At 40.8% G+C, this 23230-nt stretch overlaps 2 protein-coding genes across 5 annotated transcripts in view; one reads left to right on the top strand and one right to left on the bottom strand.

Annotated features, from left to right (window-relative positions):
• Positions 1–23230, bottom strand: part of MACROD2 (mono-ADP ribosylhydrolase 2) — an 850020-nt gene that overhangs the window by 735033 nt on the left and 91757 nt on the right. The window lies entirely within an intron of this gene.
• Positions 2967–15391, top strand: FLRT3 (fibronectin leucine rich transmembrane protein 3). The gene is made up of 3 exons (XM_063152545.1): positions 2967–3056; positions 10221–10954; positions 12041–15391. Exon 3 carries the CDS (start codon positions 12086–12088, stop codon positions 14033–14035), a length of 1950 nt encoding a protein of 649 aa, XP_063008615.1. The 5' UTR covers positions 2967–3056; positions 10221–10954; positions 12041–12085; the 3' UTR covers positions 14036–15391.

The following is a 23230-nucleotide window of genomic DNA, read 5'->3' as shown; positions in this document are numbered from 1 at the left end:
CTTGAAGACAGCCAGCCCTCTCCTTCACTGAGGATGAGTGATCTCAGATTCAATTTCACTGCCCAGTCAAGGTGTTTGGTTTCTCAATATTTCATAAATGTCCTGCCTGGAAATGTATATGACTGGAACCTGATCTACAGCAGGACAAAGTATATCCAGAAATCCTGTCAAGTCACAGGGAGAGTCATTCAGGTCAACCCTTGGCTGAGGGAGTTCCCAGAACTTCAATTCTTATCACACCATCAGGATGCTTAGGAGAAGAAAAAAAAAAAAGGCATCATCATTTCCACATTAACCTAATAGCACCTTCCAAGAGCATGTTATAAACCTGCATAAAATTCTGTGAAACACATTATGTAGTGTGAGTACTCTGAATTTCCCACCCGACATCTTTAAAACCCTCTCAGCCCATGAAGCATTAACAAGATTACTGTGTCTTCCAAAAGGTAATTTCCCTGTAGGTCTGACAAGAACTTTAATCTCAGTGTCATGAGCATTAATTAATTCTATAAACAAAATACAGGTAAAACATTATTTTAACTTAAAAATTCAATTAAAATATCTCATTATATTCCTAGGCTTTGGCATGCCTAGGAATATACACATACGCCTGTGTGTTAAATATTCATATTTTTATTCCCAACATATGAGTAGCTCCATCCTTGTTAACAGAACTTCTCCATTCTCTTGGAACTGAAGACACCTTGAATTCCTATATTTTAAGAAAAGGATGGAGAACGTGGTCAAGATCTCCATGTACAAGATATTTTTTTGTGGAGAGCATTTTAAAGGCTACCCACCTTCTGAAGAAGTATATTTATGGAGTTTGCATAAAATAACACAGTCAAAAATCTGTTTGCAACAGCACATTAAAGACCTTTCAGTACTCCAGAGCAGCTGTGACCGGGTGAAATGTAATTATTTTTGACATGCCCTTTGGAATTCTCTAGGAACACGTACTGTAATTTCTAACCAGTGCCATAAGCACTGGGCCAGCCTTGGAATTAAGCTGAGAGATAGCTGGATGAGTACCATATACATCTTTTATAAGCATCCCACAGATCTGTGTGAAGGCTTAGCAACATGGCACAGCAACATAACCCTGGAATCTCTTACGTAATGCAGCTTGAGAAATACCAAATACACAAAGTTTTTGAAAAATACTACTATAACCTTTAAGGAATCTCAGTTGAAAAAAAAAAAAAAAAAAAAAGCAACAGGATAGGTGCAACATTTCCCAAGTCTCAGCATTTCCAGAGCCCACTATTCTGTCCCACGTGATGAGACAGGGGCATGCTGTAGCACCAGATGTATGATATGTTCATGTAATACATGTACATATATATCCATATGCCTATAATGTGCCAGATATGCATTAAGATGTATGTGCAATACAGATGATTATTCTGAGCTGGTTAGGACACAGCTCACTGCCAGGATTATCAATACAGACAATTGACCTGAAGTCAATTTATTATTAGTTTTTGCTCTCCTCAGGGAAAGATTAGAATTGAAGTGGCAGTGAAAAAATCCTTTTCCTTCCTTATAAAAGAAAATCAATCCAGTTTTTTTTTTTAATTAGTTGAATAAATACAGCATGTATATAACATTTCATATATCTAAGTATCAAGTCAATCAAGCAGCATTCAAAAATTTATTAAAATCCTTTTGGGAAGGATGAGTTTGACACTTTTGTCTGGTTTTGTTTGTAACAAAAGAGATCAACAGCAATTAAAGTATTCAAACTTTACACAGACAGTGCACCTATGTAGAAGTTTCTATAGGATTTACAGAAGTTGAGCTCTCTTTGAAATTTTAATGGAGCTTGGTCTTGTAGTCTTCTGATACCAGCAAAAAGTGCAACTGGAGGATAACTGGGATGAGCAGAGCCAGTTTTCAGGAGTTTGCCTTCCCCCAGACATTGGCTGTGTGCTGGAAAACAGGCTGGTCAAGGCCCTGCATGAGGTGGCCAAGATCACTTGTGCACGGCCAATGAAGAGAATGGGATGCTCGTGAATGCAGCAGCTGTCTGCTGGGAGAGACATCCCGTTCAATGGGAAATTTTTAAAAAACCAAAACAACAGAAACATCAACCTCATCTGCCAAACCTAATGCTACAGGTAAAGGAAACTCGGTTTGATGAAAAAACGCCTGAGGAAGATGTTTTCTACTTTGCCCTTTAACAACCATAAATTTCTGCTTGTGTTTGAAGGGCAGAAACTTTAGGACAAATCCCCCAGGAGTGCAGCCTGGATAGGCCACAGTTCCCACTCAATCTCAGTCCTGTCGAGCATGATAAGGGATGTCCTGGTGAGTTCATATCCATTTGATGATTCCAAAGGAGTGACCTCGGGAAAACCCTCAAATTCCCCAAAACTGCCATAGCCTGCAATGCTTTACACGAAGCGCCACAGCCGGGGAGATGCCAGGGGAGCCAGTGACAGCACCCACAGCCATGTGGTGATTGGAACTGAGAAAATTTATTCATTTATTTGTGCTTTAAACGCAAATAAATTTAAATTTTATTTTTTTAAATTTTATTTGTGTTTCGTGAAACTCGCGGCCTGTCCTGCTCCTTGGACCCAAAACCAGAGAACCGGGATCACCTGCCCAGCCCAAAACCGGGCATGGGGAGATGAACTGGGGGATGAACTGGGGCACGAAGGGGAGCCACCCCGCTCCCGGCACGGCCACCAGCGGCACCATCGCTTCCCTGCCACGTCAAGAATAGGCTAAAGCAATAGCTTTGAACCTCTGCCCCCGGAGCGGGGCTGAGGCGCCACGTCCGCCCCCGACACCCCCTGCGCGGCCGGCGGGCCGGTGGCGCCGCCTGCTGCTCCCCCTAGCGGCCGGCCCGCGCCGCGCCCCGCCCCGGCCCCGCCCCCCGTGACGTCCGGCCCCGCCCCCGCGGCTCCGCCGCTGCCGCCGCGACTTGAGGGGCGCGCGCCGAGCTCCGTCCGCGGCCGCCCCGCCACAGCGCAGCGCCCGCTCCGCACCGCGCTCCGCTCCCGGAGCACCGCCGGCACCGCACCGCCCCTCCCCGCGCCGCTCCGCAGGTAAGCGCGGCATAAACCGCTTCTTCTCCTCCGCGGGACTTGCGCGGCTCGGGGGGGATGCGGAGAAAGAGGAGGGATGCGGAGGGAAGTTTGGGCGCGCTCCCCGCGCCGCCAGCCGCTTCCCGGCGCGGAGTGCGGGCACGGCGCTGCGGCGGGGAGAGCTCGCCCGCCCGCCCGCCCGCCCTCCCTCCCGGCGGGGTGCGCAGGAGCGCAGCGGGCTTAGCCCGCACATCTGGAGCGGAGCCGGGGGTTCCCCAGGCTGGGCGTGCGGTGCCGGCGCTGCCCCGGCGCCCGGAGAAGGAGGCAGCGCGAAGCCGCCCTGCCTGCGTGCGCGGGGGCGGAGAGCAGCGCGGGGGGACCCGCAGAGCAGCGCCCGCGGCGCTGGGACCCCGGCCGCGCGTTCGAACGCCGATGGTGGGGGATGCTCCTGCGCGTACCCCGCATCGCTCCCACGGCTGGGAAACTTCCCCCTCCCTCCATCCCCTTCTTGCTGCATCTATTTAAAAGGAAAAAAAAAAAAAAATTCGAGGCGATGCGTTCGCGCCCCTGCGCAGCGCTGTCCCCCGCACCACAAAGTCTGCGGGCGAGAAGATGGGCAACAAAATGGTTGCACAGAAAGAATGCAACAGGCCCAAATTCCCGCCCCGACGCCCCACTTTCTTTGGGAAGAAGAGCCGGCTCATAATCCTCCTGCCGTTCCATAGGTGCTCGCCTAGTCCTAATCAACTTTTCAGCTGTTTTCAGTGTATTAAGTGATTGTGTGCCCTCGTATAGGCACAGCTAATTAATTTATAAATGGCTTGCAAATAAATAATTCACTACGTACTTTGTTGCACACCTCATCTCTACGTGATTCTGACCTCAAAAATCGTTTCACGTCTGCTGGATATGCCAAAATCTTTTGGTCTTAGCTCTTTTCCTCAAATGCTATTAGAAGCTGCAACTTAGTTGATCAGGCAGAACCCAAGTATTCCTGCATTTCCCAACGTAGTGGTCCTGCTTCCAGCATCTGCCATAGCTCACAGCAAGCAGGCACAGCTTTTTGATTTTGGGGTTGGTTGGCTGGTTCTTTTTTTGGATTCCTGCTTAGTTTCCAAGCTCATCCCCTTGGTGAATAAAAGCTCAGCTCTTGCACAGACAGCTGCCTTTCTGGCTCAGTCCTGCTCTTTGAGGTTGCCTCAATTTTAATCTCTCAGACCGCAAAGGGGTTTGAGCTCAACCCTGGCACATCCAGGCAAAGTTGCAAGGAGTGTTGCAAACGCGAGGACGAGTGTAATTAACTAATTCATGGAATGCTGTTACCGACGGGTTATTCATTCGTGCTGAAGGCAAGTCGCTTCCCTTCTGCAAGGGATCAGTTCTGGTCAGTTAACAGAGTACAGTGGAGTATTTTCTACACCAGATTCACACCAAAATGCAGAATTACTTTACAGTTCAATCTTATTCCTGCACATTAGGTGAATGCATTTTCTCTTTGCCTCTTTGAAACATGAAGATTCACATTTTGCATTTCCGTATACATCTTTCATACAAAGAGGCTGAAAATGTTCAGACTTTAAAAAACAGTTCATCATCCTGACCCCAATTTCCTTGTCTAAAATATACTGCCCAAAAAGATAGAAGCATCAGTTATGCTCACCATCTATTGCCTGGGGATATGGCATCTTAATGAACATTTCTTTGAATTAGACTAAAAAACGCATTTGTCAATTCAAGTGTATAAAGAAAATAATTATTTGCTATAAAACAGAAAGAAGATCAGTCTGTGTTTTCCTTGTCGATATATGCCACGCATTAGGTCATACTCAAGAGCTTTCAGTGCCCTTCCCTCCCTCAAAAGAAAACCCACCTTCAAGTTTCCTTTAATTTATTCCAAACCCATACAATACAGCCCTGTTTAAGATAGGGTTTCAGATATTTCATAAACAAAAGGTATACCTGGGTCTACAGAAAGCCAATTATCTTGAAATACACTGGGTTTATTCTAATCCTACTTCATGCTGCTATCAGGCTTTTTTATTTTTCCATCCACATTTAATCACTTCTAAAAGCTGTATGTTTTCCTGTCTTCTGTGCTCCTCCTGTATACCAGAAACGGTGACAGCCCTTGGAATATATTTAAAATGCTAATTCTCTTTTTTTTTTTTTTTTTTTGGTACAGTTGTACCATTTTAACTGGAGAACAACCAGATAAACGCTGCAAGTAATCAGCATGGGAAATTCTTTAAACTCTCTAGAAGAGTGATTTATTTTATTTTTTATAACTCCCTCCCTTGCAAGCTGCCTCTATTTTTCTCAACGGGAGACTTTGTTGTAATTAAAGCAGAGAAGACTGGACAGCAGCAAAAAACATCTGACTTGTGGCTCTTAAAAGCACAGGTTTTGTAGCATGTACCACCCCCCAGTGGGCAAAAAACTCTGTAGTAAACTCACAGCGAGCTTTGATCTCCAGAAATAAAGTGGATACATTTTACAGGAAGAACGAAATAAAGATGAGTTTCTGGGTTGGGGTTTTTGGGGTTTGTTTTGGTTTGGGTTTTTTCCTCTGTCACCAGTAGCTAAAAGTTCTCTGATATTGTGTAAGGCACTGGTGACTAATCCAAGCAATTGCTGGAGTTTGCAAACTTTGCAGTTGCAGTTATTTGAAGTGGCTTCAGTTGGGAGATGGCCATCTTTGTCTCCTTGGAGCAGGAAGCATGGATGCTAATGGCTAGTTAGCTCTTAAGTTTTTTCCTTAATCACTTCAAAGCACAGGAGTGCACGGAAGAATTAATATGTGATTGCTTACATTTCTTTTTAAAAGCAGCCAAATACCACTCAGGGCAGGAATGTTGAAAAGTGTTCAGTACATATCTTATGGCATCACTAACTCTCTTGTGCCTTTCATGAGCTGTAAGAAGCCAAACATTCTTACAGCTTCGTGTTTTTTCTAATTTTTTGAGGAGCAAACTTAATAATCAGGAGATGAGCAAACAACTTATTCAAAAGCAAAGAAATAAAACGACTGAAACTTTATCTAGTGTTAAAATAATGTTTTTACATGTCAGGAGTTTTGTGCCAGAAACTCCCTATCAGGTATAATTCTACCTAAACTTGTCAAGAGGGGAAAACCAGATTTTTTTTCTCTTGAAACAATGGCAGCATTTGTTCTCTATTCTTTTATTTAATGCCCAGACAAGTTACCTCAGCAGCAGCTCTCAAAAAGAAAACCTAGAAGCCATAATTGGCTAAACTGAAAGAGCACTAAAACACAAACCAACAATCCTTTGCAAAAGATCTCCCCCTCAAAGCTCAAAGTGTTTTCTTAACGTGCAGCAGAGCAGTCAAAACAACAGAGTGAGAAGGAATAGAGTAATAGTCTGGGTCTTTTCAACCCAGCATCTTCAAAACTAGGAAACATTTTAGAAGTAAACTTCAGAAGAGAGGCACTCATAGTTCATTTCCATCCTCTACAGCAAATACAGGTTTGGCTGATCTTGGGTGTGGAGTCAAGCTTTTACTCAGAATTCATTTCTAAGTCAGATTTACTTGCATTTGAGGGAAGATCACATAACAATTTGCATTTTTTAGGACACTTGAGTTGGACTTTATAAGACACCAGCAGTATTATTCCTACTGCACAAGAAGTGGGAGCAAGTTTTCTGCAAGTAAATGAAATTCCAACAAAAAACACCAACAAATGTCACTAACAGGCAGTGCTACAGTCTGACTGAAGGGCTCACTCTCACTTTAACAAACTCCTTTGCATTTTTTACCCCTTGCACAGACAGCTAGAGGACCTTCTGCTTGCCTAGCACCAAACAAAAGGCTGGGGCACCTTCCTGAAATACGATGATCGTGGAAATTGCAGCTCCTAGACAGAGTGCTTAGAAAGCATTTTGCTGTCACTATCAACTAACCCTGAGTAATACACTTAAAGAAAACAAAGTGTGGGCATTGTTTTAAGTCTAGATTAGCACTGTGGAACTTCTTTAAAAAAAAAAAAAAAAAGTTGGCGAAGCTGTTTAAGCTGCAGCATGACCTTTGTAAGCACAACTGACTTTATAAGCAGTAGATGGACTTCACGAGTATTTTAAAAAATAAGCACATTTTGTGTTTCTGGTATGCTTCAGATTCTAAACAAATACAGAGCTACTTCTGGAATACAAGTACAGTGGTTAAGCAAATTGGCTTATCAAGTATGTACATTCTAATGGTGGCTTTGAATAATCGTTTTGTCTTTTACAACCTAAAAATACCTAGTAGCTTCCCTTTCCTCTGTTACTTTGATGGTAAGAAAGAAGCCACTGAGCTACCAGAGTTACTGCTGGAGAACACAGAGGTAGATTAGAAATTCAAATAAGCATTGTGTGACCTCAAGTGAGGCAGGTCTTGATTTTATTCACATTTTATATTAGCTTAAATTTTTGACACTGTTTTTAGAAAAAATCCCAACTTTTCAAATATACCAAAACTATTTATTTTGTTAAGCCATTGCCTGCCTACAGTACAGTGAGTGCAGCTGGACTCCATACTTCAGGTTAAATACAATGTGCTTCTTATGTATTTTTTTTGGTTTTTTAAATAGCTCAATTTATGTTGAACATTTTCAAATGAGATGATAAAACTTTTGCTGTACCACAGCAATAAGTCCACATATTGCTGATATCTCTAGTAATTCACTAACTTACACAATCCCAGGAAAACTAATTTAACCATGTAGTTCAGAAAGTTGAGGAAAACATTGAATTTGGAATAAAGAGCAAAAAGGCTGCTGTTCAATTTTTCCAGTATTACTTTTGTCACCAAAAAACAAGGACTGATTTTTTTTGCATTTAAAAATTATTAGCACAGTTTCTAAAATCTGGTCTGTTCCAAAATAATGGCTTCTTTCAAAACCATGTGTCCATGAAGCCTCCCAATCTGATGCTGCAGAAACCTGGCCACAGTGTCTGTACCAGTGGGGGTCACTTTTCTTTTCATCCTGCCCGATCAGCTATAATGACTTGGTGTCAGGGAATATTTAGAGACAGCTCAAGAAGGGGAAAGTTGGAGCATGGCAGCACGATTCCCTTCTTCTCTGTAGACAGATCACTGAAGCCTTTGATATGCAAAAACATTGTTTTCAGCTATAGCTTGAGATATAAAAGGGAAGTGCAAGATATCAAACAATCAAGACCTGAAGAAAACTATTCTAAGTTTAGAAAAGGGAGTTGGGGGTATGGTCTTAATCCACATTTTTGAAACAGTGTCGTCTTCTCCAAAGAGACCTTTTCTTTTTCTTGCTCTTGTTTTCATGTAATTTTGAGAGAAGGGATAAAAAAAAATTCCAGGAACTTAATGAGCTTTAGTGCTTTCATTTTAATCCTACACATTACTGCTATTATAATAGTGGCAATAAATGAAGAGATGACTATCAAATGAAGCACAGAGGAAACAGTTTATGTGCTAGAAAGGTAAAATAAATGAACTTGCTGTGTGCATGCATCTAAGTAATGTATGCATACTAGAGCCAACGTTTTGCTTAATACTAACAAGTTTTTTACAGCTCCGAGTTCTAAAGAAAATTTATGATTTTAAGTACTTAAAAGTTATTGTAGCCTTCAAAGGCCTATTAAAGGAATTTATATTCCTATTTCACCATACCCTTCCAGAAAATACTTTCTATCATGACTTCACATTAGTTCCTAAGAGACACCATTTTTTTCTACAGCTGTTAAGTTGCTCTTTATTTCAAAGTTTTAGGAATAGGGCCTGGGCTTCTTTCCCCAAAACACTTGAGTAATACAGAGCAAGAAAACTAGACACTGGAAGAATACAGAGCTTTTTTGTTCCATTTCATAATGATTATATAATATACCCAAATTACATAAGTTACCACTAAACATGCATTCCCTTCTATTTAAAATGGGGCCACATAGACTGTTTTTTTGCCTTAAATAAAGCATACATAAAAATACTTATTTATGCCACCGTGGGGGTCTCTTATTTTGAGTTCTTTTCTTTTTTTCATTGGTCAACTGCTGAAAACAAGATTCTGAAAACAAAGCTCAGAGGAGCACAAAAGCAGCAGCAGGAGAGAAGAGTCTTTTCCACTCCCTCACTGGGTACTGACACCATCTCTCAAATGGGGGGCTTTGGGGTTTTTTTTATGGTTAACATTTTGCTATGAAAAAGAGCAGCAGAATTTGTATCTATTTAAATATATCACTGCATATTCTGTGTTGCTGTAAGGAGTATGACTGGCCTGTTTCATAACAGACCTGCTACAAATTGCAAAAGACATTTTTAAAACACAAGAGTGTTTGTGTTTAGGTCAGGTATTTTACAGAGGAGCAGAAGATGCTCTAGTTTTGCTCCCAGGAAGGCAACTAAGCAAGCATTACTCAGCACACTGTTCCTGCCAAGTGCTTTGGTTCCAAGGATCGTGCTTGGTCCCTTGGACAAATGTGATGTCACAAAAGGGAAAAGCAAGTACACATTAAGGATTTGTTTCATTGCAGATTTAACCACTTTTATTTCAGACATGCTACCTACAGACATGCTGGGGACTTGGTATCTCACTGGATGTTTTATGCAGTAGTGATATGAAGTAGCCCAAGTTAAAATGCTATTTAAAAAATAATTAGTCTTCTGTAAGAAATACAAAGGAAAGAAATAATATTTTTAGAAAATTTACAGACTAAACCCACCTATGTATTGCCAAAAATCAGACACAGATGCCTGGCTAGTCCCTAGCTCAGAATCAACATGCTGCAAATTGGGAAATGTATTAATACAATGCTTTCCCTTTCACACAGTAGCTAGTGAAAAGCAATTAGCTCCTTTTACACTTAAAACCAAGGAGATCATCTATTTGCCAGGAACACAAAAGCAACCATTTTGTTCTTCTCTAAGGAGGTAACACTAGCATTTGACATCAGATGAAAAACTTAATTTACAAATATTTTATTACTCTTTGCCTTATTTTTCTATTGAAATAAGGGAAAATACAGTTCCAGCAAAACTATAGTAACATGAAACTACACAGCAAAACATTTTTTGAAAGAGCTCTGTGGATTTTGCTGAAATACCAATGCCCTGGGGAAACAAGGTGTGCTACTCATGTACAGGGGATGCAACCCTTAAAACTAGTATGCACCAGTTGTTATTAATTGCAATTTTTTTTTGTTTTTATTTTTGCAGGACATTAGGAGTTCAAGGAAAGCATTCAAAGGGGAGTTTTCTGGGAAGGAATTCATATTTTTGTGGGGGTTTTTTATAATGAAGAAAACCATCTGAATTGCCTGATCTTTCTGTGGTAAAGTAACTTGCATTCTTGCAGCACAGGAGGAATTCTTTCCTGCATTACAAATTTGGAAGGAGCGTTAAAAAGTGAGAGTTGGAAAACGTTTCTCTGAAAGAGGTGTGGATGTATCAGGATGTAGCTACTGTACAAAGGTCATACTTGGATAATTCTGGATAGGAAAAGCATCCCTTTCCTGACCTCCTGAAGAGGCTGCAGTCCTCAGCATAATGAATGGTTTCTATCACGCGGCACTGCAGTTCCCTCCTCTGACTACTACGCTGCACAGAAGAGTTTGTAAGAGTTACAAAGAAAGTAATTCCTGCTAAAGGCATTAAAGGAAACAAAAGAGGCTCTTCATTCACAGACTTTACATGAGGACTAAAATAGAAGGAAGCTGAAGCTTTTCTACACTGGGGCCTGGTGTGCTTATGTACCATGATAAATCTTGGTTGGAATGCTCATTGAGTATCGTGCCAGGAGCCAGGAAACACCACCACCACCAAGGAGCATCTGAGTAAACACCATCAAGAGAAAACTGCTTCATGGAGTAAACCATAAGAGTGACTGGGCAGAAAGACATCCCTTCACTGGATATCCTCAAGCACAAAATTTACTCATACTTTTAAATACGGTAGGATCAATATAAATTCATTTTTCTTTTCATGCCTCTGAGAATAAAGTTCAATTAATATATAAACCCATAAGAGAAAAGGTCATGACACTGCTTAATGCATAGGTCATCTTGCAGGAGTTCTCACAACCCTAATTACAATGGTAATTGAATTATGTTGTCTTAAAAGCTATAAAAATGCTAAATACCTGAGCTCAGTGTACAAACACACTACCAATGCAAAGTACAATCTCAGTCTCAAGAGTTAATTTCTACTATGCTAGTAATAAGAGGGGAAAACATGGTTAAACCTGCCAAATAGACTCTTATGAGTGTGCTACTTAGTAAGACGACTTTTGAGAATGACAAATATTTAAACATGAAATTAAGCATGTAATGAAATATTTCATCCAGTGAACTAGAAAGCCATAGCTCTACCAGCTACCTGCCAGTTGTAACATTCACCTTTCTGAGCAGTCACTTAAGCTTGAAAACCAAGAAAAACAGTCTTCAGTGTTTTTGAGTTACACACTGTGAAGATGAGCACTGGGGAAGACTTGGGAAAATGTCTTCACTGGCCCTCACTTTTATCTGCATTTTATGCTTTGCTTTTAGGGCTTTTTTTGAACTTCTGAAATAGCTACCACTAGACTTGTGGGTTTGGTAAGGGTTTTATAGTTCACTTAAGGGCTCCTGAGGAAGTTAGCTGGCTTAGGAATTACTTCTTATCTTTCAGATATAGAATGATTTACTTGAACTCTGGTGTGACTTCTGTTCCATTCTTATCTGGTATCTGTGAACAAAGATTGTCGGTACACATGAAATAGGAAGGAATCCTTAGAAAGAGTCTTGTTGCTTAAGCAAAATAATTCACAGATCAGGCATACTAGATTATATTATTTTTAATCACTATGCAGAATAACCTATTTAGTTAATTGAATGAGTACAAGAAGTAGAATTATTGATGTAAGGAAAAGAGAGTAAAATGCACCTACGCACTTGAATTTTGGCTTAATGTGTGTTTCAGATGTCTTCTGTAATGTTGATTTTTTTATTGCGGTTTCTTCACTGATGATCTGGATAATTTTGTTTGTTTGGTTTTTTTAGATTGTTGAAGATCAGAACTGTATAGAAATCTCATCATTCCTGACCATGATTAGTGTTACCTGGAGCATCTTCCTAGTTTGGACTAAAATAGGGCTGTTACTTGACATGGCACCTTATTCTGTTAGTGCCAAATCATGCCCTTCAGTGTGTCGCTGTGATGTGGGTTTCATATATTGTAATGATCGCGATTTGACGTCTATTCCTACAGGAATCCCAGAGGATGCAACCACCCTCTTCCTTCAGAACAATCAAATAAATAATGCTGGGATTCCTTCAGAACTGAAGAACTTGCTTAGGGTGGAAAGAATATATTTATACCGCAACAGCCTAGATGAATTCCCCACTAACCTCCCTAAGTACATTAAGGAACTGCATTTGCAGGAGAACAATATAAGGACCATTACTTATGATTCACTTTCAAAAATTCCTTATCTGGAAGAACTGCATTTGGATGATAATTCTGTTTCTGCCGTTAGCATCGAGGATGGAGCTTTCCGGGACAACATCTATCTCAGACTTCTTTTTCTCTCTCGAAATCACCTTAGCACCATTCCCTGGGGTTTGCCTAAAACCATAGAAGAGCTACGCTTGGATGATAATCGCATTTCCACAATTTCTGAGCTGTCCCTTCAAGACCTTACAAATCTAAAACGCCTTGTTTTAGATGGAAATCTTCTAAATAATCATGGATTAGGAGACAAAGTCTTCATTAATCTAGTCAATCTTACAGAATTGTCATTGGTCCGCAATTCACTCACAGCTGCACCGGTGAATCTGCCGGGAACAAACCTAAGAAAGCTTTATCTCCAAGAAAACCACATCAACCGGGTGCCACCCAATGCTTTCTCTTACTTACGACAATTGTACCGACTAGATATGTCCAATAACAATCTCAGCAATTTACCTCAGGGTGTCTTTGATGACCTGGACAACATCACTCAACTTTTTCTTCGCAACAACCCCTGGCACTGCGGGTGCAAAATGAAATGGGTGCGTGACTGGTTACAGTCACTGCCTTTGAAAGTGAACGTACGTGGACTGATGTGTCAGGCACCCGAAAAAGTACGTGGAATGGCTATCAAAGACCTCAGCGCAGACCTGTTTGACTGTAAGGATGATAGCGTGATAAGCACCGTCCAAATCACTACTGCAGTACCAAACACGTTATACCCAGCCCAGGGACACTGGCCCATTTCTGTGACCAAACAACCAGACATCAAGACTCCCAACCTAAATAAAAATTACAGAACCACGGTGAGCCCGGTACGCAAAATCATTACGATATTTGTGAAATCCGTAAGCACGGAGACCATCCACATCTCCTGGAAAGTTGCACTACCCATGACTGCTTTGAGACTGAGCTGGCTCAAGATGGGCCACAGCCCTGCCTTTGGATCTATAACTGAAACTATAGTTACAGGCGACAGAAGCGACTATTTGCTCACGGCTCTCGAACCGGAGTCGCCGTACCGAGTGTGCATGGTTCCCATGGAAACCAGCAACATCTATCTCTCCGACGAAACACCCGAGTGCATCGAGACCGAGACGGCGCCTCTGAAGATGTACAACCCTACCACCACCCTCAACCGGGAGCAGGAGAAAGAACCTTACAAAAACTCCAGCTTGCCCTTGGCCGCCATCATCGGCGGCGTGGTGGCGCTGGTGGCCATAGGGCTGCTGGCCCTGGTCTGCTGGTACGTGCACAGAAACGGGTCCCTGTTCTCCCGGAACTGCACCTACAGCAAGGGACGCCGGAGAAAAGACGACTATGCCGAAGCGGGAACCAAGAAGGATAACTCCATCTTGGAAATCAGGGAGACTTCTTTCCAGATGATACCAATTACCAGTGACCAAGTGTCCAAGGAGGAGTTTGTAATACACACCATTTTCCCACCTAATGGCATGAATCTGTACAAGAACAGCCACAGTGAAAGCAGTAGTAACAGGAGCTACAGAGACAGTGGTATTCCAGATTCAGATCATTCACACTCATGATACTGAGGGACGTGAAAGACTGGTTTGGGTTTTGTTGGGTTTTTTGGGTTTGTTTTGTTTTTTAAAGAAAACAAGAAAAGACTGACTTAACAGTTGCTGTTCTACTGCAAAACACTGGATTAAAAGACTGACAAAGCAATGTACTGTACATTTGCCATATAATTTATATTTAAGAACTTTTTATTAAAAGTTTCAAATTTCAGGCTACTGCTGCGATTAATGTAGTGGGGATACCTGACCACAATTCTATATTTTAGTATTTTTTAGTAATTTGTACTGTATTTTCCTTGCTAATATTGAAGTTACAGACCATTTAACTTTTGTGTTCTACTGAGTAAGATGACTTGTTGACTGTGAAAGTGAATTTTCTTGCCGTGTTGAGCAGTCAGAACATTCATCTGAGATCCTTGTAAGTGTAAGCACAGGTCATTTTTCACTTTGGTATCAATAAAATAATGTTGAACCTGGCAAGTCAGGAAGAGCAAAAATGGCTACAAAAAACTCACAGAACTTCCAGTGTTGGGTCTATTAAATCTGTAAACCACAACAATATTCAATAAACAAAAATGTGTGTAGTAATGGGCAATATCAGCTGTCTGGATATATCCATTCAACAGTGGTGAAATCCAATTTAAATGAGAACAAGCAAATTGATGATATGCATGAGACTGAAGCTTTTGGCAAGTGTTTAAAAAAATCCCATAATCCCTAGAGGAAAGCATAACCAAATTCCAAACAAATAATTAAAAAAAAAAAAAAGGTAGGCTCTACAAACCAAAGGGGTAGATACAGTTCAGGAATAGTTTTTTGGTTATCAGAGTCAGTGGTCTGTATATTACAGGCAAAATGGATGCTCACTGGCATTTGGGAGACAAGGGCAGGCAACGCTTCGAAACTGCTTTGAAAAGAAAAAGGGTTGAAAGTGCAGTTTCACAAGAAAGGGGAGCAGGACAAAACCCAAGGCAATAAACGCAAGGTCTCAAAAACTGTGGTCCCAGAGGTGAGCAGAAAAATGGAGAATGCAGCTCTTCTGAAGCATATATGAGTCTGTGTTCAGTGTAATGCTGTTACAGTCAGGAATACTGCCCATTACTGTCACAGTTATCCAGAAATTCCTTGGTAAATCTGTAAGGTAACATGTTTCTTTCTGCCTTCCTGCTGAACTGTGAGCTATTATGTTTAAACCCCAAGCCACTCTTTGTTGCAATAATCATTCTGTTTCTTCAACTAAAAACCAAAGTGCTTTGTATGCCCTTTGGCCAGTCTTGTGTGTGCCTTGATCCAACACTACATGTATCAAGCTTTTAAAAACTAAGAAAAAAGGAAATAATAAAATACCCACCTTTTCATACATAACTTAACTATGAAAAATACTGGTCTTATTCATGAATGAAGCCGAAAAACTACTTCAGAATTATGCTGCACCTCTGCAGTGCTCTGATAAGAAACCCACTCGGAAGTTACTACTTCTCAGGTCATGAGCTTCTGTGTTCAGGTTAACAGTATTACCCTTGCAGGTTTCCTTCATTATTAATCACTTGGAAAAAAGTTTTCACAACAGTGAACAGTGTGAACAATGAAAGGGAGGGAAGGAACCCTCTGAAGTACAGGGATTTTTTTAAAGAAACAGCAAATGAAAAATTTAATACTTCAGATAATATCTCAGACCATAAGGAATGTATACCAAATGCAGTTTAATTCTACGAGAATTTTAGTGGTGCTTGGCCTGTATGTTTCTTTAAGAGTAGTAAAGAATGAGAGAGTGACCAACACTGAGACTAATGGTTTCAGTGATCAGCCTGCAAATCAATCTCCTACCAGGGATCCATTTAACTCCACAGACCCAAAATTTCCAGTAACACACTTTTTTTTATCCTCATTTTCCAGATGTGCCCAGGGAAGCTCCTCTCCAAACTCCCTGCACCATGGAATTGTTGACACATCACTTTCAAAAATGTCTCCTGCAGTTCCTGAGCAGTGGAGGCACTCAGCATTGTGCTTCCTTACTGACCTTGGACAAGCCATGGAGCATTGAATGGATCCATGGAAAGGAGAGTGTAACACTCAGCTCAGTGAAATGCACCAAACAAGACTCTTTTGCTCTGTTGTCCCATCAGGTGCCAATCTAGGGAAGGGCAAGAAAGCCAAGACTGAGCATGTGGAGCCTCATTATGTTGATGTTCAAAAAGCTTCCCAAGCAATGAGCCGGGAAGGAAAATGACAGAGAGGGACCGGACAGACCTGTTCTTTGTCTGCACTCACACAGGGGCATCCCTGATACCTGAGCCCATGAAATGGCTGGGTCACTGGCAAGAGAGCCTAGTTCTTTGCCAGCAGTTCTCCAGTTACAACATTAAACAGGTTTTGTTGGATTTTCAAGCTATTTGAAAACCTGTGTCTCAGTTTGGCTCCAAATTGATGTGAAAAAAGTAAAACAACACTCAATGAGTACTTTGCCTTCTGAGGCACCTAAGCCAGAAGTGCCTGGTAATGGTATGTACCAACTCCAGTGATGCCACACGAAGTCATAAGGGTATAAAAAAGGTGGCATTTGAAGAGATAATTGTATGATTAAGTAAACGTAAGTAAAATTACTTTTTTATGTGACATTTTTGCCTGTGAGGCAGTCGTGTACAAATCCAAAGCAAATTCAGTACATCAGCCCAGTTGTTCCTACTTCATCTTCCACCAGCAAGAGTGAAAACCTGGACAGGGCTCTGCCTTCCTCAGGCAACCAGGAGAGCTGGTGTCCTCTTAGCACATGTGATGTCAATGCAAAAAATGGCACACTGGAGTGTACAAGACCTTCCTGGGGTTCTACAGGAGCTCTTACTCCACACACATAACGTTAAAATTAATTTGGCAAGTGAAAGATTGCTTTCAAACCAAACTGTGTTTTTTCCTTTGGCTGTTGATACAAAGTTCTGTTCCTCTCCATGTCAGGCCCATCTCCTCAAGGCTGCTGCTCATCCTGGTGCTGCAGCTGCTGCATGCAGTGCTCCCCAGCACCACCATAAATCCCTTCAGTCAGACAGATATATATGCAGGCAAAGCAGATTACTACAGTAGGCACTTTATCCAGCACGTTTATCAAATGCCATTAAACCACATTAAATTTATCTCAATTTCCAAATTCCATGTTATTTCTGTGTACTATTCAGTATTCAATTGTGGAGCAAGGGGTGGGATTTTTTTCAGTGTTGCCTAAACCTGTGTGCAGAGTTCACTTGATCAGTACTCTCCATATTCAAATACTACGCTAATTATCTTTTACATTCTTTATCATTGTCCCTTTTTAAATTTATATTGCTATCCTGAATTGCCCACAGTTCTGTTTTAATCTGAAAGCTGTTTCCAAAAACACCCTGGTACTTTCTCATCTTGGCACCTTCCAGAACTAGGGCCAGGAGCTAGACTCAGTGATCCTGATGGGTCCTTTGAATTCAGTATATTCTATGATTCTGTGAGAAACTTGCTTCATTTATAAGCTGTTACTTCCTAGCTTTCTACCAGAGCCTGATGTGCAGCAACTGTTGGGGTTTTTTAATTGTTTTTTTTTTTCTTCTGGCTTTAACAGTACCAAATTCTAAGTATTATGTTCTTGGAAAACAGTTTCCATCTCTCCTGCTAATGCACTAGTGAGCATGCAAGCTATCTTGTGCCAATGCTGTACATATTGAATGTAGAGCAGCAAATGCAATAAAGCAAGAGCAAAAGTAATAAAGGCTTATTTGCTATTAAAATAATTTACTGATGACATAATGCACTAAAGCATATATAGACTTCCCTGCTAAGAGGATAAAATTTTGTACATTCACCTGCAGCTAAAGTTGGATAAGATTTCCAGAAGTGAGCTGGCAGATGCCATCTGCATCAATTTACCCAAACCACATTTGTTTGAGATAGTTTTGGGCAGAACCATAATTCACATGGGTATTCTCCACTTTCAGAATGCCTTAATCTTACTTCCAAATCCATATGTTGTTTCAGCATCACCTAGAGACTGATCTTTGTCCATCACTGATTTTTCTTTAAAGCATGAAGTTACTCCATACCTGAGGAGTTTGCATCTTCCAGACTAGCCCAGAGTGGTTCCATTAGAGAGAAAAAGCTCGTGACTGAATTCAGACATCAGAATTTTATTTTTTTTTCTTTTCTTTGCAAATGAATTTAATTTTGGAGTGGTGGATAAGAGTCCCACCCTTGTGAATTAGAGCCCTTTCAAACACTCTGAAGGTACAGCCATGACAAAGGCATTAAATTCTGGGCACAACTGTTTTAAAAGTGTTTTCTTTTGGTAAACATGAATGTTTGATTTAATAGTTCTTTCATCAAATCATTGCCTGCTTCCCTCAAAAAAACTAGAAAAGAGCAGAATGTAATCTGAGTAAAAGGGTGGCAAAGCAGATGCTCAAAACAAGCATCACCTTGTTTTCTCAGCCCAGGACATCAAGTAAGATACAGCACGGCAGTCTTTAAGTGATGCCTGAGGAACATTTCTCCCCTGGGGGAAAGCAAGACACTTCAAATGGGTGTTAAATAAACATTCTCTGGATTTTTGATGGTCTAAGGCAAAGGCATACAATACATATTTTGGCAACCAAGCAAATGTCCATCATGCATGGACATCATAAATGCCCTATGCCTGAAACCTGCAGCTCAGGACTGCAGATGTGAATTTCCCAACTTCAACTGCTTTTCAAAGCCCCTTTTTTGTTTTCTTAGAATGAAAATTTCATGGAGTCACAGTATAAAACCCTTCAAAATTACCAACATGAGCTGAAAAAATCTTCTTGATATCTGAAGCTGGACCTTCTAAGCTTAGCAAGAACACTCATAAATAAGTTATAAAAATAGAAGGATCTTAATAGGGCTAATTAAATAATCTGACTTGTTCAAGCTGGTTGATAGTGTTCATATAGGCTGATGCTCTGTCCTGAACAGCCCTCTTAAGTCATCAAAAACAGGGAGCAGATCATAGCCAAGTGCCAGCACACACTGCTGTCCCCTTGCTGAGCTTAAGGAATGCCTATCTATAGACAGAGCTGAGGAAGGTCTAGTTGTTCCAACTCCAGGGGCTGCACCATGTTCTTTAATCACTAACTGTGGGAACATCATTTACAAAAGGATGGAATTATGCACATTATGCATAATTTAATGTCACTAATTTATGCAAAATATTTAAAAATTTATTTAGCTCAGAACTGCACATCCAATTTATGTAATACCGCTTTCCTCCAGTGGCTTAGTCCCTGATAAATGCCTACTAGGAAACTGGCTTTCCACATGAAAACAGATGGGTTTTGTGGATGTGGGGACCAGTTTTGTTAAATATTCTTTCTGGGTTTTTTTTTTTTCTTTTGTAATTAGGAACAATAAATAATTTTACTGCAAACCTTTCCATTTTTAATGGGACACAAATTCAACTGGTTGATAATTTTAAATGAAGACCCTCAGACACAGCAGGTGCTGGTGTGATAAAAGATGTCCCCACAAATTCTGCTTTCCCATCTCACCTCACAATAATGCTTTCCAGGGTTTTAACTTGAAGCCTTGCTTTTATTGCAAGGATTGCAAAAAGGTAATGAAATCTGTTTTCACTGCTGTGAGATCAAAAGCAGGGACTTATAAATTTTGAGATGCACACGAGCAGTTGTTTTACATAATGCAGGTGTGGCTTAGAAGCAGCATCTTTCAGGCTACATTACACACAGAAGCCAAGGCAAATCAGCCTTTGTCCACCTCTGAGCCTGCTGTATTAACAAAATTTCCTAAATTACTAGACCAAGCATCAGCAGCTTGAACAGGCAGCACAAGAAGGCCTCCTTACCTCACATATCCTCTTCAGCTACTGCTTTGTGTGTGTAAAGTGGAATTTATTTGGCTTCTTCGAATGTTTTTTTTTCCATAGATTCAATGAGGAAGTACAAAAGTAACCATTTTTAAAAAGGTAAACCCTTCTACCAAGGAAGGCTGACAAAGCAGAGGATTTAAGAAATTGTATTTTAACTGTTACTCCAGAATTACACCCCAAATGCAAGCCTGTGTAAACTTCCTGATGGTGTGCATAATATGCTCACCCCCTGTTTAAGCCACATTTAATGGACATGAGTTATTTGCATTGCACTCCTCCTCACACTGTTTTCATTTTCTGCACAGTTTGAGTGTGGGCAGGTACAGAATCTGTGGTATTTTGTTTGTTTACCTGGTTTCAGTAATCTTCTCAAAAAACATTAAGACACTTATTTCCAAAGCCTGATGGAATAAATTACTGCCCACGAGGAACATGAGCTTATTAACAGAAAGAAAGCCATATACAGGGAAATGCTAACCCAGTGAGTAAATACAATTTTATGGCATTAGCTGATAACACAGAACCTCTGCCTAATGTCTTTAAAGCAATTATTTTACCTTATGAACTCCTTAATGGCATGTAACCTACTTCATCCTCTAAAAACCTTTTCATTTCTCCCTGATACAGAAATAACATACAGCATGCTAAAATAAAAATTAAGAAAAACACCACAGTACTGCCAGGTCTAGGAAGTTTTTCTGGTTGCTGAAATTCAGCGTTTTGCAGCCAAATGAAGCAGTCAGGAGAATATCAGTGGTAGAGCTAAATTGCTGACCTCATGCAATTTCCTTGGATAAAGGAAAAAAGGCAGTGATGGAACTGCATGTAAGACCTCAGCCATGGTTGTCTCAGACAGAGCCTCACCTCTCCCACTTACAAACCCTGGTGTTTTTGATTACAGGAATATTTGTCAGTACCTTTAATGGTCAAAAAGGTTGAGCACCAGCAGGACAACCACCATCTCTAGGTTATTCTTTCTACTCTTTTTTTTTTCCCCTTTGTTAATTAAATAAAGCTCACTGAGAGCATTTGTCCAGTAAACAGGACTGTTATGCATGTAAAAACCTCTTCATTGCTAATCACACTTGTTGGCACATAGTGGGATAGTGCTGAACCCTCCTTAAATAGTTTGCACTTAAATCCAGGGCAGGCACATCACAAAATATTTTCCCTGGCAATCTCCACTCTTTGCTGAACTTACAGATACATGATGTTAAGGCTGGGGGAACAAGATAACAATATATTCCTAAGAAGTTGCTCTTACCACTGTTGCTTTCCCACGTTCCATATACAAGTTTAAGAAAGTCCAAATAAACAAGATGAGTTAAAGAGAATTTTGGAGGAGAAGTGCAACACCACAAAATCACATTTCTACTACTGAGAATTGAATTATGCTAAAAAGAAAGAACAACTACTTTGTTTATTGTACCTTATCTGTCTCAGGAAATGCTCAGGTCTTTCATTATCTGCTGGCCTAGGGACAGAGCTGCACTGATCAATGTTCCTTGGGTACAGACAGAGGCGTAAAAGAAGCCAAATACACCTGAACAAAACTAATAGGGACTGGTTTTGTCTGAAAAAAAAAATGTCCTAAATTTCTGTGTTTTGTTGGAAACATTTTGTCCCAGCCTCTGAAATCTATTACCACCCTACACTATTCTTTAAAAAAACAAAAAACAAACAATTTATCTTTCAAGCATGTCAAGCATGGAAAACTTGATGTAATGCCAAGTTTTACCTATAAATAAGTTTTCAAGGTTTTGTGTATATGACTTCATCCCCAATGCTATGATGAGCACATGTTTATTGAGGACCTCCCAGTGTTTTTCAATACATGTTCTGCACAGAAGGAAATGGCCATTTGTGCAGTACAATTCCCACCCATTTGCCCTGTGTTGTCAACTGACTTCTTTAACACTTGTATAATTTTAGTCATAAAACACTAGAAGTGCAAAAAGAGATTTCTTGATATTCTTTTAGGGTCTTAGAGATGGGAGAGGGAAAGGACATTATACTAGGATGCTAATTAGATGAAAAAGGGTACTATTGTATGCTGCAGGGAGATTTTCCTTATTTCAGTGAAAGGAATAAAAAAACCCAAACTTCCACAAACTCAGCTATTCTGACAAAAGGACCTATGGAGCTGCTCATGCAAGAAACACATCTTGTTCCCAAAGCAACCACACCACTTTGGGAAGGGAGGGGAAGAGAGGATCTCTCTTTGATATGGATTTGAAGGTGATATCCTGTGTCCCATGAAGGAGCACCCTGCTGGTACAGTCAGTATAAATTGGATTGCCTTAATATCCATTTTAAACTCAATGCTGCTATTGCTGCAAAACTAGAGAGCAAAGCAACTCAGGCTCAGGGACTTCAAATAAACCCCCAAACAAATCAAAAAAACAACCAACCCTGCAAAATCCTCAGAAAGCACCTATCAAAGTGATTTCAATCCAGTGATCCGGTACACAGTCAAAGGATGTAAGCTCTTCTAATCCCACTCTTTGAGCTCCTCCAGGCTCCAGCTCCCGTTGCCATGGCCTGGCTGACACCTCCTACAAAGCACAGGAGCCCCAGAGCCCAGCAGTGCCTCCTGCACAGCCTGACAGCTGCTGGCTGTGGGTTTACACTGCAAAAACTGCTTGGGAGGTGAGGAGCAGGAGCAGCACCCATTCCAGTCCAGGAGGTTTTGTTACAATGAGTTCAGCTCCAGGCAGGCCACCATCATCAGCATATTTCTGACAGGTATTTTATTTTCTCTCCACAGAATATCTAACACTACTGAAAGCATCCACTGCTACATTAGATACTGCTGGTTTATTTAGCTAAATTAAAATAAAATTTAAAATTACCTACTGTTCTCCTTTGTGCTAGTAAAGACTAACTTTATCCTTCAGTATAATCCTGCCAAATCAATTAAAACGCATTCAGTGGGTTGAAAGGATACTAGTGAAGTATGAACAAAAGCCTGGTTTGGATTATGCAAAATTTCTGCAGCAATTGACTGATGCAAAGATTTCTGTGGCAATATTTCCAGGAAAAGAAAATAAATCTAGCTCTTCAAAATGTTTCTTACTCTGTTTTGCTCAGCAGCTCTAGGAAGTTATTAGGTCAAATCCCCACAACACTGACCTCTTTCTGAGGTTTGCAAGTCAGTATGGGAGTGATGAGTCAAGTCTCCCCTAGTTGTTCATGGAAATCTCTACAGTGCTGCCATAAACTGGTGCTAAAAGATATTAAATGGGAAAATGTCTTGGAACAGAAGCAGCTCATGTCTGAGTATGCTGGGGTGCATCACTGCCAGCACAGGAACCCATCTAGGACGTGCCTGTGCCTTCCCA

This window comes from Melospiza melodia, chromosome 3, assembly GCF_035770615.1.
Source record: "Melospiza melodia melodia isolate bMelMel2 chromosome 3, bMelMel2.pri, whole genome shotgun sequence".
NCBI classification, from domain to species: domain Eukaryota; kingdom Metazoa; phylum Chordata; class Aves; order Passeriformes; family Passerellidae; genus Melospiza; species Melospiza melodia.
Note: the sequence above shows the minus strand (reverse complement) of the source record. Positions and strands in the feature narration are given on the sequence as shown.